General features: G+C 52.8%; 1 protein-coding gene across 7 annotated transcripts; it reads right to left on the bottom strand.

Annotated features, from left to right (window-relative positions):
- Positions 1-254: 254 nt before the first annotated feature.
- Positions 255-18,641, bottom strand: ACER1 (alkaline ceramidase 1). 7 transcript variants are annotated; one of them, XM_062510409.1, is made up of 8 exons: positions 11,975-12,048; positions 11,382-11,507; positions 10,043-10,145; positions 4,004-4,118; positions 3,523-3,661; positions 2,368-2,505; positions 1,543-1,680; positions 255-873 (listed from the first exon to the last, which is right to left on the bottom strand). In XM_062510409.1, exons 3-8 carry the CDS (start codon positions 10,133-10,135, stop codon positions 705-707), a joined length of 792 nt encoding a protein of 263 aa, XP_062366393.1. In that variant the 5' UTR covers positions 10,136-10,145; positions 11,382-11,507; positions 11,975-12,048; the 3' UTR covers positions 255-704. The 7 variants fall into 7 exon arrangements, with proteins under 7 accessions (XP_062366393.1, XP_062366386.1, XP_062366387.1 ...); XM_062510402.1 differs by having other exon boundaries at positions 11,382-18,641; XM_062510403.1 differs by lacking the exon at positions 11,382-11,507 and having other exon boundaries at positions 11,725-18,641.
- Between the last annotated feature and the right edge of the window lie 7 nt (positions 18,642-18,648).

The following is an 18,648-nucleotide window of genomic DNA, read 5'->3' as shown; positions in this document are numbered from 1 at the left end:
GGTTACCGTTTTGGCCTTTGGAGAATCAGAGCTGAGGAGGAACAAGGGCCACTGGGGCTTGAGGAAGGGGAAGAGCCTGAGGCAGGGCACCTCACAACCTGGGCCAGCAGAACCTCTTTTTGGGCTGTCACCCAGGATTTCTCTTTATAAACAGCTCTCCCTGGGTCAGAGAGAGCTTCGGCCACCCTGTCTATGGGAGTGACTGGCAGATGAGAGGATGTGGTGCAGTCAGAGTTAAAAAAAGGGCTTCAGTGTAAGTCAGTGTCCACAGCTTTAATGCACAGCTCTCCTGAATAAGACCACATACATCAATAAATAGAGTTAATAATAATAATTAGAGCAGCCCCAACAAGCCCAGCTGTCACCAGTTTGGCTTCAGTGTTCTCTGCTGTGCCCTTGTCAGCAAGGGGTGCTGGTGCTTGAATAACACAGAGGACACAGAAGCAGCACCGTGTCCCTCCCCTCCTCGTTGGGATCTGCTGGAGGAAATCTCCAGCTCCCTGAACACCAGTCTGGGCAGAGCGTTCCAAGGCACCTGTGGGCTCCATCTTGCTTCATGCCCAGCATCACAAGGCCTCAGCTGCTCCCTGGCCCCTCTGCTACCACAGTGCCCCTGTCTGAGGAACAGGAGGAGCACAACTGAGATGTTCCCTGTGTGAGCATCACACAGCCCATGTCCCAGGGAGGCCTGAGGGCACCCAGCTCTAGCACTGCTTGTGGGGTTCCTCCAGGGTGACGTAGGGCACCACAACAGGCCATGAGTCACTGGGCCAGTATTCCAGCTTTGGCTTGAACGAGGGCATCTCATAGCTGACGTCGAAGTAGATGACAAGCGGGCAGCAGTACAGCAGGGACATGGCTATCAGCACATGCCTGCCAAGGAAAGCAAAAACACTTGTTGGACAGAGGGATCTTTGCCTGCTGGCATGGCCACCCTGAGGCTGCAGCCCCCAAAGGTCTCCCTAGGGCTGCAGGGAGAGAAGGTCCTGCAGGGTTTGTGCCTACAGGAAAATCCTGGCAGAGCTCTGTGAGCTAGGCTGGGGACAATTCCTGGTGCAGGGGGCTGGGGTGACATAGGGGACTCATGCCAACCTTTGCCCATTTCCTGGCTGCATTGTCTGTCCAGCCACCCCAGTGCTTTGTGGGGATGGATCTGAGTGTGCAGCACTTGCAGCCCCACCTGGGCAGGCACTGAAATGTCAGGTCCAAACAAAGCCCTGCTTTTCAGTTTGGCTGCTAAAATAACCCCAAGGATGTTGCACTTCACACAGCACCCTGGGAGCAGCCGCAGCCTTTTTGAGAGACAGTGCCCACCTGGAGGGACTTCTGGAACCATTTCATTTGCAAAACAGTGCTTGGCCGGTGTGGAGGAGGAGAGGGACATTAAATAGTGGTTAGGGCTGAGTGAAGAGAAGCACCAATAGTGACAGGAAAGGGCAAAAGAGTGGGGAAATAATGCAGCTCACTGTCTCAGCTGCTATTTCTCTGCTGTGGACCTTTCAGCCCAGGAAGTGTTTGGGCTGGGATTCCTGTAGCACTTACCAGAAGCTGTGGAAGTAGGGGAAGTTGATGGCCTGCCAGAGCCAGCAGAGCCACCGGTCACTGATCCAGCTTGTGATGGCCAGTGCCCACCACATCACCATGACCGCGGCCATCCGGTGAACCCGTTTGTCATTGCACCTGGAACGCACAGCGAGGGACAGGGAGCAGAGTAATCGTGTTGGAAGGAAAGGGGATTTTAAAGTGGACTGGTTCCTGCCTGCACATGCAGCAGTGCAAACCCTTCTGGAGAGTATTCCTCAGAATTACACAGCAACTGGAGAAGTGTGGCTCTGGGGAGAGGATTTCTGACTTTCTGGGTGTGAGGATGATGCCAGGAGATGCCAAAGCACTCCTGTCTTTCTCTCCAGACCCTGGAGGATTCTCCCAGCCCCCCACTAGTTCCCAAATGCCCCACAAAGGGGAAGGAACTGCAGAGATGGTAGCCAAGGGGGAGACTCATGGACTCATAGACTGTAAAGGTCAGAAAAGACCTTGAAGATCATCATGTCCAACTGTTAACCCAGTACCAGCACCATGTTCAACACAAAACCCTGTCCTCACATGCCACATCCACAGGGTTTTTGAAAACTTCCAGGGATGATTACTCCACCGCTGTCCCATGAGTTGTCCCCATTCTGTGTGGCCATCTGGGCCAGGTGCCCTTCTTGTACCCCACTGCCCACAGTCCTGCCTGGGCCTCTGCGTGGTCCCTCCCCAGTACACGTGGCTGGTGAAGTCTTGGGCTCCATTCGCTGTTGAGGACAGAGTCACTGCCCAACAGGAGTACAGCTGGACCTGCAGCTAACCCCTGAGCCCCCTCCTTACTTCTTGAGCTCCCTCCACGTCAGGTACAGCAGGTGGAAGGCGATGCAGTTGAGCGCATAGGCATTGAGGGTCGGCTTGATGAAAGACATCAAGGTGCTGATCACGGTGGTGATTCCAGTCAACCAGAAGAAATGCCTCCTGAGGGGAATTGGGAGTGAGTGTCAGTGCCCCCAGGGCTCTCAGGAGGGGAGAGTAAGGGTGGGGAAGTTCCTGCTTCTGTCCTGAGAGGAGAAAAGCTTCTCCAGCCCCTCCTGTCTGTTTGCACGTGGCTGACCTCAGTGTCTGTGGGGTCCGGGCAGGAAGGTTGAGGTAGCAGCCCCCGGTGGGTCCGAGCCCCGGAGCACAGCCCAGGAGGCAGCTCCTGCACTTTCATGGTGGTGCCAGGGATGAGGCAAAGGCAGGGAGCTGTGCACAGGGAAGGGCTGCCAGGCAGGGCTGTGTGAACACCGATTTGGGCTCCCTGAGCAACAATAGGGCTCCGAGGGTCCTTTCACATGCAAATCCCTTCCCAAGTCCCTTCCGTCTCCCCCAGCCGCGTCTCCACCGTGAACTCCTGGTGACCTCCTCTGCGGCATGGGAAGAGCAGACTTGGAGAAGGTCTTTGCAAGGAACTGGGCTAGCTCAGAGGGCTCCAACCAGGAGGAGACATCCTCTGAGTAAAGCCCTGCTGGGTTCCCATTTCTGCTAGTCCATGCCCTCCCAGCGGCCCCATCCTTTCTGCTGGGCTCCTCCAGCCCTGCCAGCCCTCCTTGAAATGAGGGGTTTAACCATCTTGTCCTATGGGAAACGCTCTCAGCCTTGAGGGAAAGCTCTCTGTGGATGACAGAGGATGCTGGAACAGATTGTCGGCATGAGTAATTGAATGTTAATGTTCAGGAACGTTTCATTTCCTAATTAATTTTGAAATTCTCCATGCAAAGTTTCCTCTGCAGTGACACAAACACAAGCAGCTCCAGCTGAGAGGAGCCCAGCACAGGAGGGTTTTGACTTTTTCTCTGTCAGCACCAGAAGAAGGAGGGCCTGGTCCTAAAGCTCTTCAGTGACCTCAGAGCTGACCCCTTGCAGGGGAACTGGCAGATCTGTGAGTCACTCCACCTCAGTGTCAATGTCCCATCCCTCTCCTCAGAGCCTGCACCGTGTCCCCCTGGGTCATACCTGGTCTTGATGCACTTGGGGAAGTAAGCCTGTGGATACCAGAAGGAATAAGCCACAGCCAGCGTCCAGAGGATGGAGAGTTCATCCAAAAGCTGTCCCATGTAGCTCAGGGTCATGTGGAAGTACATGGAGAAGACACCTGCAAGGAGCAAGAGCACCTTGAGATGACAAAGCTCCATCCTCCTACAAGCCCTGGGAGGTTCCTGGGGGCCATTCCTGAAGATAGACCATTCCTGAAGAGCAGGGTGTGGATTTTGGTGCTTAAGGGTCTGAGCCAGTCCAGTCACACCACAGGGAATTACAGGGCTGGAAGCTGCATATCCACAGCTGGGAGGAACCATGGGCTGCAGGCTTCCAACTAACCTGGCTGCTTGGTTACCTACCTGAGTTTTCCCTGTGCTTTGGCCACTGAGACCCTCCAAAGGTCTCATGTTGGGTAGTGTGGCAACCTGTGTGGTCTTCCCACAATGCTGGTACCTACCTACAAGGAGGAGCAGCCCCGAGACAAAGTAGAGGGGCACAGCCTTCTTCTGGCAGTACTGCCTGTTCAGGTACAGCAGTGCAGGAGACAGCACAAAGAAGCTCACATTGCTGATCTGAAAAACAAGAGGCACGCTCAGCTCTGGGCAAGCCCCATCCCACCACATCCCTCAGCACCTCTGTGTGTGAGGAGGATCCTGATCTCCAGCAGAACCTCATGTGGAAGCAGGGATTGTTCTTGGCACAGGATGAGGGCAGAGGTGTTTCTCCAGAAGCCAGGCTGGAACTGGAAGGACAGCTCTCACTGTGGCAGCAGTGGCTGCAGACACCTCTGCCCTCCCTCTGGGGTGAGCTGCTGTGTCCTTTCTGGGTGATGCTGGTTTATCTTCAGCTGCCTGGTGCCTCCAAGAAACTCCTCTGTTTGCAGTCATCTCCCTCTCATATCAACCCAGGCCCTCCAGGAGCTGCCTGGATGTCTCCTGACCCTTCCAGCCAGCAGAGATTCCCCTGTGAGGGGTTGGAAGGGTGTGAGGAGCTCAGCCAGCACAGCAAGCCACGGTCAGCAAAACATCCTGAACTGCTAGTGGGTGTGGTGGAGAGCAGCAGGATGAGCAGGACATCAGTAGGTGGGCACAGGCAGGACTGAGGTGACATCCTGTGGTGTCAGGTGTGAAGCCACCTGTCTGGACACTGGTAATTACATGAGGTCATACACCTCCTGTAAACACAGCTGGCAAATGAACACAGAGGAATTATTCTGCTCTGGTTTCCAACTCTTCAAAATTCCTTCTTTGGCAGACTTTGATTAGTCTGGGGAGCAGGGGATGGTGCTGGGGAGGAGAGGATGGTGCTGGGGAGCAGGGGATGGTGCTGGAGAGCAAGGGATAGTGCTGGGGAGCAGGGGCTGATGCTGGGGCTCAGCCTCTTGCTGCACTGGCTGAAGGTGCCAGTGCTTTGGAGAGAGGAGATGCTGATGGGCAAAATGTGGGAGCTGGGGAGGAGCAGCGAGTGCCCAAAGCCTGGACCTGTCTGCTGGGCCAGGCCTGCTCCACCCTGCAGCATGGGGAAGGGAAATCTGAACTAATTTAATTACCCTCTATGGGTTCCTACCCTGCCTTTTTCACCTGACTTTGAAAGCTCAGGGAAGGGAGATCACTGGGAAGAATGGCCTCCCCAGGGAAAATGGTTCTTTGCTTAGGAGAGGTTGGGATTGTGGTGCTGCATTTACCTGCCAGACAGCTCTTTGGGGCTCTGGAGCCATCTGCTGAAGTGCCGTTTGGCAAAGCACCAGGGTGACTTTTATCTCAGCCTGACAATCCTTTTCCTTTCATCTTCCAGCTCCATGCTGACCCAGACCCCACGCCTGGAATTTGGCAATCACAGCTGGAGTCTCCCCTGCCTCAGCAGCACCAGGTAAACTGCAAAATCACTGCTGGGCTTGTGGTGTCACCTGGGTTCCCAGTTTATGGTAACAGGGCTGCAAATCATTGGGATGTTGTCATCTCTCTGGAACACACCCTCTCATATTCCAGAGGGAAACACAATTCACGCCTAATGTGAGGTCTCTATTCCCTTAAACACTGGAGATTCATCTTGATTTTCACTAACACTTCCATGAGACAAGTTGATGCTCCCATTAGCAGCAGTTCTCAGGCCAAATGTATTGGTTTTCCATAGGTGCTTAGAGCAAAATCCAGGCCAATTCCCATTCCAGCCATGAAAAAAGAAGTGCTGCTTCCACTTGCACCCTCGAGGTCAAATTGTTCAGAAATTACTGAGAAATCAAACCATGTGTTCAAGCAACAACCATGCTTCAAACATTTCTTTTCCCCTGAAATAATTGCTTTTTGGAAGGCAAGCAGGGATAGCAAGGAGAGGGAAAATGCTTGGGGAAAAGGCAGGAGAGTGCAAGTGCCAGCACGCAGTCAGTGAGGAAACGAGGGAGAGGAGAGCTCTGGATCCCTGAGCACTGGGCATTGCAACAGTGCCATTAATTACATGATAGCTGTGTTATCACTTCATTAATTCGGGACGAGATGTGCAAGATCAGATAGCAGAGGGGAGGGATAACCAGGGGAACCGTGCCAATAGGGTCAGAGAGATAAACGGGATTCCTTGCAGAGCAGCCAAGCTGGGATTTAGGGGACAGCTCCCACCCCCGTGGGGGACACGGGGTTTTCATCACTTGTCGGCTCCAAGCCCTGATTTGTAAATGCTGACTTTCTGTCCTCCCTCTGGGATGTGGCAAGCTCCATTTCAGATGTGGTTAGGAGGGTTTTGCTCCCAAGACACCCATTAGAAACGTTTCTGGAGTTTCTGCTCAGGCTGGGACCCCCTAGCACAGCTTATATTTCAACCTCTTTGGTCACACTGGCCAGGACACAGCAGCTCCCTCTGCCAGGGATGTCATGGGGATAAGGGAGTGGTGATGGAGCCAAGGTGTGAAAGGACATGTGAGAGTCCACCTGCCTGAGCTCCCAGCCTGTCCCACTCCCCAATAGGTGTGAGCTACAATAAGTGTGTGCCTCAGCTGAACCCAACTATTTGCTTCTTTTCCTAGGAGAGAGGTGAGGCTGGGATCAACAACATGGCTCAAATCCTGGTGCATGAATAGGATCATTGGGAAGACCCCAACTTCTGCAGCTCCAGCCTGAGACTGAAGGACAGAACCTTCACCTGTGACAGGTGAGATCAGCCTCTGATATGGACTGAGGCAGGAGGTGCTGGTTTAAGCACAGCAGTAGTGCAATGGCAACAGACGCTGCTCCTCACTCCAGCCAGGCACTTTCTGCAGTGGAAGGAGCTTCCTGCAGGACTCATGGCAGGGAGTTCATTCTCACTCACAGTGAACCAGCTTTAGCTGACAGAGGAGCCCATAGGGCCAGAGACAGAAGTGAGTACATCTGAGGCTCTCCAGACCTGTTAGCAAGTTCCTAAAGCCAGGCCTGTGTTGCAGGGGATGAAGCTGCAGGTCCTGACATCACAATGCTGGTGCTTTGGGGCAGGAAGCAGCAGTTTGGGGAATGTTTGCAGCATCCTGGGCCGTGCTCCTGAGCACAACTTTCTGGGCTAGCAAGAGAGTCATGGGATTAGTGAGAATGTGAGAGGGCCAGGACACCCCACACAGCCCTGCCACTGCCAGTGAGCCCTTCTCTGGTAGATCTGCATCCTTTATTTCACTACTCAGTGGAGCATCCAGGAGCTCTGGGTGTGAGCAGTGTCAGAGCTACTGCAAAGAGACACTGCTGAGGACGTGGGTGTCATTACCAGCATCCTGGATCAGCAAAGAAACGAGGGTAGAAAGACAAGTCCCTGACTGATGACCCTCCTGGAGCACAGTTCTACTCTCCCCCAAGCAGCCAGAAGACAATAAATTTCTGGGTCACTGAGTCACTATAAATAGAGCTTTGTTGCTGAACTGCATCCAGCCATGAGCCACCATGTATTATTAGGTACTTAAAGGTACTGTTTACATTCTTTTCTCATACCCCTGGTGCTTATTTCTAATAAAAAGCATCCAAGCCAAGCAGGCCTGGGAGAGTGTGGCTGGCACAGAGCAATCCCCAGCAGCACATTTGCTGCTGCTGGCACAGAACAGCTCTGCTCCAGCCCTGGGCAGGGCTGGAAGGAAGATATTGAAGAGGATGCTGTGTGAGGAAACCCTGCTGATTTAGTGTTCCAGGAGGCTTGGGTAGAAGCTGGCTGGGTTCCCAGCTAGCCTAAAACTCCAGAAAATTGACGCTGAGGTAAATATTGGTATAATTAATTCAGGGCAGCAATGCTTGCTGCAGAGAGGCAGCAACCTGAAAATAGGGGACAAATAAATGGAGAGAAGAAGAGAAGATGCAGGCTGTTAGGATCACACCTGGGGCTGCAGGGTGCAGCCAGCAGGGATAGCTACAGATCTCAGCCCAGTCAGATTTCTATAATCCCCCCTTTAGGGATCATCACAAGGAGCCTGATCCTGGGGAGATCCCAGAGCAGGAAGGGGTGATGCCTGTGCTGCTGCAGGGGGTGAAACCCAGGCAGTGCCAGCTGAGGATGGGACCCAGGCAGTGCCAGCCAGGCTGTGCTGGCTGAGGAAGAGGTGATTTCCATGTCAGGGATGTTCCTGCTCACTTTTGGTGACAAGGTCTGGCCCTGAGCATGGTGCAGCCTTGGGGCTGTTGTCAGATGCTTAGATAATGGCAGATTTTAGGAGGGTTTGCTCCTCTGCCACCCCTTGTCTGGACAGGAGGTCACCAGCCAGCCTAAGGCAGGCAGCTGACATAGCAGGGTTAGATTCCTGCTGCTCAGGAATCACATCCTAAGAGAATTGTTTCCCTTTCTGCACAGGCACTCTGCTGGTCTCCTGAGCCTGGCAAAAAGGATGTGATATGAAAAACAGGGAGAGGTTGTGGCTAGCAGGGACCTCCCTCCAGGACTGGGCGCCTGAGTGAGATTTTCAGGAGTAGCCACAGAATTTAGAAACCTGTGCCACAGGACGACCCAGGCAGCTGAGAGTTAAAGTTTTATGGGAATTAGAGGACCTACAAGAATTAGTCATGCATCTGGCCACACCAGCTGCTGTCCAGCAGAGGAGCCAGACACTGAAGTGTTTTTGAAGAGCTCCTGAGATAGTTGTTGGTGTGATAAGGATTCTGAGCCACTTTGTCAGTCTAGCTGTAAATGGTATCTAGGCTCCAAAGACGTGTTTAAAAAATGCTGCCTTATGTATCAAACTAGGACGTGAGGCAAATTTATCTCCTGGAAGGAATTCAGACCAAAATCAAAACCTTCACTTTCAGGCTTTGTGTTCTTGGTGGAAATCAGCCCCTCTCCAGTGTTAGCAGTGACTCTCTCAAACACAGAGGCCTTGGGCACTTCCAGCTGCATTAAGAATGGTTTCAGTTGGAAGGGACCTTAAAGATCATCTCCTTCCACTCTTTGCCATGTGCAGGGATGTGTTCCACTCAAGCAGGTTGCTCTAGGCCCTGAGATCTGAGGTGCTGATGTGAGTATTGAGTGATTTCTGTATCTCCTTGCTCGTTATATGCCCTGCTCTGCACCTCTGAGCCCATTGCAGCAGCAGCAGTAAGCAGCAGACAGCACAAAACACCAGCTGGGTGCCACAGGGAAACAGGATTTGGTCTGGACTGGTAGGTTTGTCTTTGTTGAGTGCCTCAAAGAGCAGTGAATACACACAGCCCCCTCCTCTGAGACCCTGGCTGGGCGATTAGAGCCTGCAGGACTTGGGCTGGAGAATTATCATTATTACAGGTAATTTATTAAAAACAGGAAATGCTTTAAAAAAAAGTGGAAGAGCCATTTCCATGAGAACAAGATCTTCTAGTGTTAGACAGTAATTGCCAAAAGTTGTAAACAAGGCCTGTGGAAGGCTGTAAATCCACATGCCTCACACCCCTGGGAGCCTTTAATTGCTCTGAGGGAGCAGGACATGCTTGGAGAGGCCACTTATCTCAGCCCTCTGCAGGCAGATATGGATACTCCAGCCATGCTTCAGCCGAGGCACTGGCACTGGATGCAGCCTGGGTGATAAAGGATCACAGGAGGTGAAACTGGCTCGTGCACCAGTTTCCTTCTGAGTTCTGTATTCCCAACCTGCCTGACACGGTTCATGGAAGTGCTGCCTCTCATTTTGCCACTCCTGTACGTTTAGCTGGAATATATGAGCCCTGTGTGGGACTTAGCCCGGTTGGCAGCAGAGCTGCAGGACTGGTAAAACAGGATCTCACAGATCTGGGCTGTGAAGGAACTCTGCCGGAGTTTTCTCACTGGGAATCAAACCCCCCCCCCCACACACACACACACCAGCATCGCCCCTGACCCCAGCACATTTTGGGGAGTGACCATTGCAAGCAACAAAAGTCCCGTGATTTACCTGAAGCTCAGAAACACTCCCCATACCAGCACCCTCCAGCACCAGCAAGTTCAAAGGAGCGAGGAGGAGTAAAGAAAACAGGGATGTCCCGTCCTGTCTGGATCCCAAAAGCAGCTCCTGGGTGCCTGGAGCCGGCCCCAGCCTCCCTCAGCCACTCACGGTGTTGTAGTACTCGGCAATGACCGCCGAGCGCTCGAAGTTGCCCTCACACCAATCCACCTCGGCACTCTGGTAGGAAAATATGCTCGGCATCCTCAGGCACCTTGGGGAAAAGGAGAGGAGCAGGTTAGTGGTGGGCACAGGGGAGGAGAAGGCTGCACACCCAAAGGGAACCCAGTTCCTTACATGTGTGGCACCAGCCAGCCCAGCACAGCGCCTTACCCGGCTACCAAGGACTCATCCTCTTCCCAACACACATCCTACTGCTCAATAGTTCCTCTCTCCCCTTGATGCAGGAGTTGCAAATCGCCCCAGAAAATGCTCTTGAACTCTGAGGATGGTCACCATTCCATGGCATTAACATCTCTGCTCAGGTGCCATTGCTGCCACATGACGCTTCCCCATTTCAGCCCAATCCTTGTCACCTTGTCTTCTCCCTTCTCCTCACTTTCTTTATGACTCAGACCTTCCTGCTGGGAAGATTTCCCTGTGCTCTGAGTTACCTCTGGGGAGTGGACAACCCTGCAGAGGTTGGTGCTCATTGGCTCTGTTCTCCACCGTCGCTCTTCAGCATCTTCTCAAGGGCTGGAACTCAGCTCATAGGAGCTCAGCCCTGGAGCACCAGCACAGACCCTGGGCATTACCAGAGTCCTGGGGCACTGGGAGCACTGGGAGGTGCCTCTTCCCTCTGAATTGGATTTCACCTGGAGTGCACTTCCAGGCAAATCTCCACCCTGGTTTGCCAGTGAAAGGGATCTGAGTTTGATACCTCCAGTGGATTCTCCACTGCCAGACCCAGCCTCTGGTAGCACTGCAGCTACAAATGGGACTCCAAACAAAAAGAAAGTCTAACCTTCTGACTATTTTTTTCCCCCCCATGTTAAAAACTTCCCGGTCCTTGCTGTTTCTCAGCACTCTTTCATTAATTTGAAAAAGCAGTTCTGATCTTATTTTGATCAAAAGTTTCCTATTTGCAGTATTTTTTTTCATATCCTTGAGACTGTAAAGCTGTTTTTGAAGACAGGTGCTAATGTCAGAGGCATCTGGAAGCACCACCAAACCCGCGGTAGCTGGATTTTTGGTACAAAACAGAGACAGAAATTCCCTGGAGCTGAGCAGTTCAGTCCCTGGATGTGGTGTGGGACTAACCCAGCCACTCATGCTGCTCCAGTCCTGCAGAGTGAGCAGGTTTGGGGTGACACCAGGCAGGTACCGAGGTGACACTGCCTCAGTGGCATCTCTGAGCTCCTGAGGCACTGGTGGCAAACAATTTTCTTTGCTTCTCTTTAAAAATATTTTCATCTCTAATGCAGGGAACATAAATTTGTCTCAAACCCACTCATGAGGTGATGATGTTCTTGAGCAGAAACTCCCTGTTTGCAGCGGGGTGAGCTGATCCACCACAATGTCCAGCAGTCCCTTGGATGTGCAGCAGGGTGGGGCTCCCACAGCTTCCTCTGCCTCCCTGCCCAAGCAGTTCAAAGGGAGAAAACACAGGAGTGTAACAGGACTCAAATGAGCTCTTCTGAAGCTCCTGCTCTGACCAGACAGACCGACTGGAGGGTGAACCTCCACTGTTAACGATGGCCTCTCCTTAATCCAGGCTGGCTGCTTCCCAGAGCAGCTGAGATCACAACCACAAGAGGCAAATAGGTGGCAGACAGAAGGGTTTGAAGGCTCACTCTTCATGCTCCTGGGTTTCCATGTGCTCCTTCACACCACAGGGACTATCTCCTCATCTCTTGTCACTTCTACAGCGATGCAAGGCAAAAAAGCAATTGGACCCAGAATGGAAAATCCCACCTCATGGCTAAAGAGATGTCAGTTGAGAGATGGTGAAGAGATGGAGAGGCAGAAGAAGGAGCAGAAAAATGGAAGCAGTGATGGAGTGCCCAGCACTGGCTGCTGCTGTCTCCTCCCAGCCTGGCTTACCTGTGCTCCCTGGATGGACCAGCACTGCTTCCACACACTCCAGGAGCTCCAAGGTTTCCAGCAAAGCTGGAGCAACAACCTGCCCTGCTGCTCTAGCTCCAGAGGAGTGCCCACGGTGTGAGCTCACCACCAGCAGCTGCCAGAAAATCCCCTCGCTCCGTCTCTAGGCAAAGACTTGGGATGGGACAGGAGCCATGTGCACCCTCCAGGCAAACCTGGGCCCCCACAGGAAACATATTGGCTGGAGGGGTTTATATCCGTGCTCCCAGATGGGCAGGGGCAAGGAGGCAGGGCAGGGAAGCATGAGCTGGAAGGGTTGGAAGAGCGGGGTGGAAGTGCAGCCTGAAATCATCTGTGTGCCCCCGGGCAGGTTCCCTGCGCAGGCGCATGCACCTGGTCCTGGCTCTGCTTCTCCCAGGGGAGGGAACATCTACACCAACTCTCCTGCACAAGGAGAAAACCCAACACAGGAATTCTCACCAAAAAATGTGGAGCAAGGTGATGCTGCCTCTTTCAGAATTTAAATTCAAATCACTTCTCAACTTTTCCCCCAAATGCTGTTTTATCATTATCAAAAAGAATGTTGTTATCAGATTTCACTTCTTCTAGCTGGTTTATTTTGTTATTTAGTTAAAGAACTATCTGAACAGGACACATTTGGGTGACTGCTTTGCAAATATTTTCTTCCTGGACCTCATTCAGGTGTTCAAGAAATTTGGCAGCAATTAAACTTTTGCCCCCAAAACAACATTTTTTCCCCTCCGTGTAGAGTTGAGAGAAATATGTTGTTTTCTTAAACATGAAACTTATTATTTGGCCACTGCTTCCTGGTAGAGACCCCACAGGCAAGGTGCGACCAAGTTCTGAGGTGTTCCTGTCCCTGTCCTTGTCCCTGTCCCTGCCCTTGTCCCAGTCCCTATCCCTTTCCCTGTGGTTCCTGAAGAGTAGGGATCAAGCCTCTGCCATGGGGAGAAGCTCTTTGGGAAGCTCAGCCATTTATTTTACTGTCCCTATGAAAAAGAGCATCCCTGGGAGACCTGGGCTATGCGGGGCTTACAAAAGCCTCACATATCCTCCTGGGTTTGGAAATGAGGGTAATTAACCACTGCAGCAGCAGCGCATGTTGCACCATGGTGGAGCCTCCATTACATGTCACCAAGTCCAGCTTTAGTGTCCTTCTAGGATAGACTTGGAGCAGAGGAATTGAGGGGATCCCAGAGAGCTGCTCCCCCCTGCCCCAGATGTGAGGGAGTCTGGGATGGATTTGCTTTTTATTCACTTGGAACTCCCAATGGACTCTGCAAGCAGGAGACCGAGCTCCCAGGCTGAAAGGAGCTCCCCCATTCCGCAGGGAATCTCAGTGAGAAGCAAGTGGTGACTTGCCCATTCCTGAGAAGAGAGGCAGGGAAGGTGGCAGAGATGGATTTGGGAAGAAGAACCCACACAGGTGACGGCTGGTCTGTGTGAACATCAAAAAGAATGAGTATTCCCACCCTAAAACCTTTGGCATCCTTGGGGTGAGCAAAGTGTCCAAGCATCCCTGATACATCCTGTGCCATGTACTGGGTAAATAACTGGGGAGGGTGTCATGGGTCTGCACCTCCCCTGATTCATCAATAACTAGGTCATAAAGTGAGCTTGGTTTCCTGCTGAGTCCTCACTCCAAACTCTTGCTAATGTTTACATCCTCCTGCCTGTGGTCAGCAGGGCCTGGGATGCTGGGGATGCTGGAGATGCTGACACAGGGATGGGCTGGGGACAGGAGGGTGCCCAGGGAGCACAGGGTGAAGCTTCTGGGCCTTGTGAGGGCAATGCAGAGACCCCCCAGTGCTGGCACTACTGAGGCCCCACCTCAAATCCTGAGGGCAGATTTGGGCTCCTCATGACAAGAAGGGGCTAGAGCGTGTCCAGAGAAGGGAACAGAGCTGGGAAAGGGGCTCAGTCTGGAGAAAAGGAGGCTCAGATGGAACCTTCTGGCTCTGCACAACTCCCTGACAGGAGCGGACAGCCAGGGAGGGTCAGGCTCTGCTCTCTGGCAGTGATAACAGGACAAAAGGAAACAGCCTCAAGTTGCTCCAAGGGAGGTTTAGATTGGAAATTAGAGGCTTTTTTTTTTTCACAGAAAGATTGCAAAGCATTGGAATGGGCTGCCCAGGGCAGTGGTGGAGTCACCATCCCTGGAGGTGCTCAAAAGCAGTGTGGATGTGGCACCTGGGGACATGGGTCAGTGATGAATTCAGTGTCGGTGCTGGGCTGATGGTTGGATGTGATCATCTTAAAAGTTTTTCCAGCCCTAAGGACTCTGTGATTCTGATCCTCCCTGTATTTGAAACTTCTCTCAAAGCTTCCCTGAAGTCCTTACCTCCTTGCTGCCTCCTGCCCACCTGGCTCCTCACAAAAGACACCTCTGCTCATCTCTGTGAAGGTCAGTGACACATGGCATTCCTCAGGAACTGTCCTGTCCCCTCAGCTGGTCCCTTCCTGCTCCCTGGCACTAATGCCCTCCTGCAAGGCCACACATCCCAGGCAATGTCCCAGGCTTTGTGACACAGGACAGGATTTAACCTGGCCAGCCTCATCCCAGCTCCTTTGCCTCTCTGTCGTCCCTGGGGCAGGCACTGGGTGCCAAGGCTCCCACTGGGACAGCTGAGAGCAGTCAGTGGAACTACAGAATCCCAGATGGTTTTGGTTGGGAGGGACCTTAAAGCCCACCCAGTGCCACCCCCTGCCACTGGCAGGGATACCTTCCACTATCCCGGGGTGTCTCAAGCCTTGCCCAAGTTGAGGGATGGAGCAGGGGCTTCACAGGAGCTGGCCCAGCAGCCTCAGGGCCCAGCTGCCAGGGTTTTATAGCTGTGTGCCTACCAGCCATGCTGCACAGACAGTTCTGCTGCTGCTGCCACCAAAAACTGGGAAGAGGAGACTCTGGCAGGTGAGTTTGGGAGAATCCAAATTTGCTTAAGTCGAGGCTGGCCCTACCTGCTTTGTCCTGTGGCACCTGGGATGGAGATTTCTACCCAAACTGCTGCTGACAAGGAATTTTTTTTTTTTTAAGATATCAATGGCAGCCGCTGTGGTCCAGGGCCACGTGTGTTTATTTATTGCTTTGGCTGCTGTGGGCAGATGGGCAGCAACAGCAGGGCAGGGAGGATGAGGTGGGAGTGCTGGCATCCCACATTCCCACTGCTGTTGGCTCAGCACGAGTGAGTCAGAGCCCTGAGGTGGATGGAGACAAATGACAGCTCCATTCTCACAGCGAAGCAGAGGGCGAGTCAGGAAGGGAAAGCAGGCATTTGGGCTCATTGTTGCCCTGCTGCAGCACTTTGTCCATGCCCAGGAAGGCCCTGGAGCTGCCTGGACAGGCTCCATCCCACTGCCATTCGTAGCTTTTGGTACTTGAACTGCAGGGCTGCAATTTCCTGCTTCCAGGTATAAAAACACAGGCAGGTAACCTGCTGATGCTGAACAGTCAGATAATCTCTCTCCTTCTTGCTCCACAGGGCAGGAATCTGTCCTCTGCCTGGCTGGGAAGCTGTTTAACAAATTATGGTCAGGAAGAAATAACAAGAACAGCAGGAGATGTGCTAATGCTGGATGTGCCTTGCTCAGCCAAATGGGAGCATTTGCCTCCACAGCTGCCTCAGAGCCCCTCAGGAGCAATGTCCCCACTCCCTTCCCTTCTGCAGAGCTGGAGATACCTCTATGTTTCCTCACCAGGCAGGGCAGAGGCTCCAGGCAACCAGAAACCACCACCAGCAGCAGCAGGAGAAGCAGCAAAGCCAGAAGCACCCCACGCCAGGTGTGGCTTTGGAGCCTCCAGTGCCTGAAGCACCTGCTCTGTGCAACACCTTGTGCAAGTCAACCTCCACAGGGGCACGGCACAAGCCTTGTCAGGCCCCACAGGGCTGGTCTCGGGGTCCAGGAGAGATTCCCCAGCAATCCCTCAGCACTGAGCAATCTCCCAGGCAGCCCGTGCTCTGTGCTCCAGGCAGGATGCCATACCAGGCAGCCCAGGAGGCTTTGTCAATCTGATCACCCCGGGCTTGTTTTGAAATCCTGACCGGTTTAAAGCAAATACCATGATTGCTGATGGTGACAGCGAGAACAGAGTAATTAAAGGACGTTCTGTCATCTGTCACATGTGCCTCCAGCACTGCGAGGTGTGCAGAGAGGCTTTGGCTTGTGTAACTCACCGGGAGCTGCTGGAGCCGCAGGGGCTGAGCAGAGACCTGCCTCACTCTCCCCTTCTTGTAGATGAAAATATCTAAATCAGGAGGGAGAAGAATCACCTTGTTCTTGGCCATGCACAGCACAACCACGGATTTCTCAGCCACAGGGCTGCCTGGAGTCCTGGAAGGTTTCAGATTTAGCAGCCACAGATCAGGGAGGCTCCTCTCACCAAACCAAACCCCTGCAGCCAGTAACTTGTCACCCTTATTTCATGAAATCCTAGAAGAGTTTGAGTTGGAGGGACCTTAAAGCCCATCTCATTCCCTTGGGCAAGAACACCTTCCACTACCCCAGGTCGCTCCTGGCCTTGAACCCTTCCAGGACAGGACATTTGCTGGAATGTTAGCTCTGAAGAGATGTGGAAATGGAAGGGATGCAGAGAAAGTTCCTTTTTGCTCAGGCTGAGCTTGCAGCTCCCCATCCCAGCTGGTAGCACCTTGGCAGCAGCTCAGAACAGGGAGCTGTGTTATCCCACACTGCAATCCTGCCTGGAGTGGTGCAAAGTTTTGGCAGGAGACCCCAGTGGTTTGTGCAAGTCCTGGGAGAGATTTGATAGCAGAGTCTGCAAGCAGCCCTGGGAACCAGAGACTCCTTCATGCAGGCTTCTCTGAGTTCTCAAGGAGGAGACCCTCAGCCCCTCTGTGCTCCCTTCTGGGCTGAGAGCAGGACCTGTTGTCTCTGCTTCAGGAAGGGGAATTAGAGCCTTAGGAAGTTCCTAAGAAGGCAGACACAGGTTTGCCTCCTGCCCCATCTTCTGGTGGTCAGTGATTAAATACTTCCTTAGCTGGAGGTCCTGGGCCATCATGTTTAACCAGTCAGGACCTGCCCATGTTTATCTGAGCCTCTCTAAGATTATTTTTGTGGTCGTATTCTACAGCAGCAAGGTTCTGTTTGATTAGGTGCTGGCTGGAAAAGCACGTCCTCTTAGAATCCCAGAATGGTTTGGATTGGAACAGACTCTAAAAAGTATCCAGTTCCATCCTCCTGCCATGGACAGGGACAACTTCCACTATCCCAGGCTGCTCTAAGCCCCATCCAACCTGGCCTTGGACACTTCCAGGGATCCAGGTACAGCCACAACCCTACCACCCTGGGCAACCTGTGCCAAGGCCTCACCACCCTCACAGGGAAGGATTTTCCCCCAATATCCCATCTAACCCTAACATCTGGCAGTGTAAAATCAGTCCTCTTGCCTACCTGCTGCCTGCTGGCTGCACTGGGAGCTCTTCCCTTCTGGAATGGGAAATCCCAAGAAGTTGTTCCCTGTTCTCATCCTCCAGGCCCCTCCAGTGCATCCCCTGGGCCTCCCCATCCTACCCTGCTCATCCCCAGTGCACATCCCTATGCCTGGTAGAGTTTCCCACCTCTGTTCAAAGAAGCAGATCCTATCCCAGGTGTTTGCAAGCTCTGTCTTCATAAACAAAGGAAGGTGGATATTTGGGTCAGTCTTCCTTTGGAAATACAAGTTTGGTGTGAGTGCCATGAGGGCACAGAGGGGCTGCTGGGACAGGGACATGTTGACACTTTGAAGAGCCACTGGAAAAACCTCTTGGGACAGTTTGTCACCTGAACTGGCAAAGCCTGAGAAGGGCAGGGAGGTGCAGGAGTGTCCTTGGACATTCCTCCTCTGTGCACATTCCATAGGAAGGTCCTGATGCCATTTCCAGGGTTGTGCCAGCGCTGATCTGCTGGCAAACTTGTGCCAAATCTCTCAGGGCTGCCCCAGGGACAATGGGAATCACCAAACATGGAATCACAGAATTCCTGGGCTTGGAAAAGCCCTCTAAGGCCATCAAGCCCAACCATCAACCCAGCACTGGCAAGTCCACTGCTAAACCTTGTTCCCAAGTGCCACCTCCACAGGTTTTTTTGACACTTTCAGCCACAGTGACGCCGGGACAGCCCGTTCCAGTACCTCAACACCCTTTCCATTAAGGAATTTTTCCTAATACCCAATTTGAACCTCCCCTGGAACAGTTAGATGAGCAACCAGGTATCTGATGGGCCAAACTCTGTGGAGAAGATGTTTGGGAACACTGCTTGTATTGAACACCCTGGCCCTCAGCAGCCCTCACCTGCAGAGATGTTTCCTTTCTTCATTTAATAACTTCCCTATTCTTCGCTACCTTGTTACTATTTTAGTTCCTGACTCTCCCTGCAGGAACTAAAACCCATCTCCAGCTAATAAAACCAACTAATAACAAGAGTTTGAGTCTTCAGGCAACTCCAAGGTGAAGCTGAAGGGCCCCAAAATAACCCCTGGCTGCTGCAACTCCCTCGACTTCCTGCTTGCATCAGGATTGAGTTTGGCATCAAAACAGCTCTGGGCTGTCAAATCAGCCCTGAAGAGGATCTGGCCACCCCATCCCAGCTCTGGAGGCAGGCAAGAGTTTGAGGGGTTGGGATGTGGGTGACTGGAGAGGGTGCAGGAGGGAGCCTGGGGG

This window comes from Cinclus cinclus, chromosome 28, assembly GCF_963662255.1.
Source record: "Cinclus cinclus chromosome 28, bCinCin1.1, whole genome shotgun sequence".
Lineage (NCBI taxonomy): Eukaryota > Metazoa > Chordata > Aves > Passeriformes > Cinclidae > Cinclus > Cinclus cinclus.
Note: the sequence above shows the minus strand (reverse complement) of the source record. Positions and strands in the feature narration are given on the sequence as shown.

Excerpts from the sequence above, each read along its gene's own strand:
- ACER1 (XM_062510402.1), bottom strand. The coding sequence starts at position 11,731 with ATGAAGAGTGAGCCTTCAAACCCTTCTGTCTGCCACCTATTTGCCTCT. Across the intron at positions 10,146-11,381 it reads AGAACATCATCACCTCATGA|GTGCCTGAGGATGCCGAGCA; the intron begins GTGGGTTTGAGA and ends CTTTTCCCCAAG. Across the intron at positions 4,119-10,042 it reads TTGCCGAGTACTACAACACC|ATCAGCAATGTGAGCTTCTT; the intron begins GTGAGTGGCTGA and ends CTTGTTTTTCAG.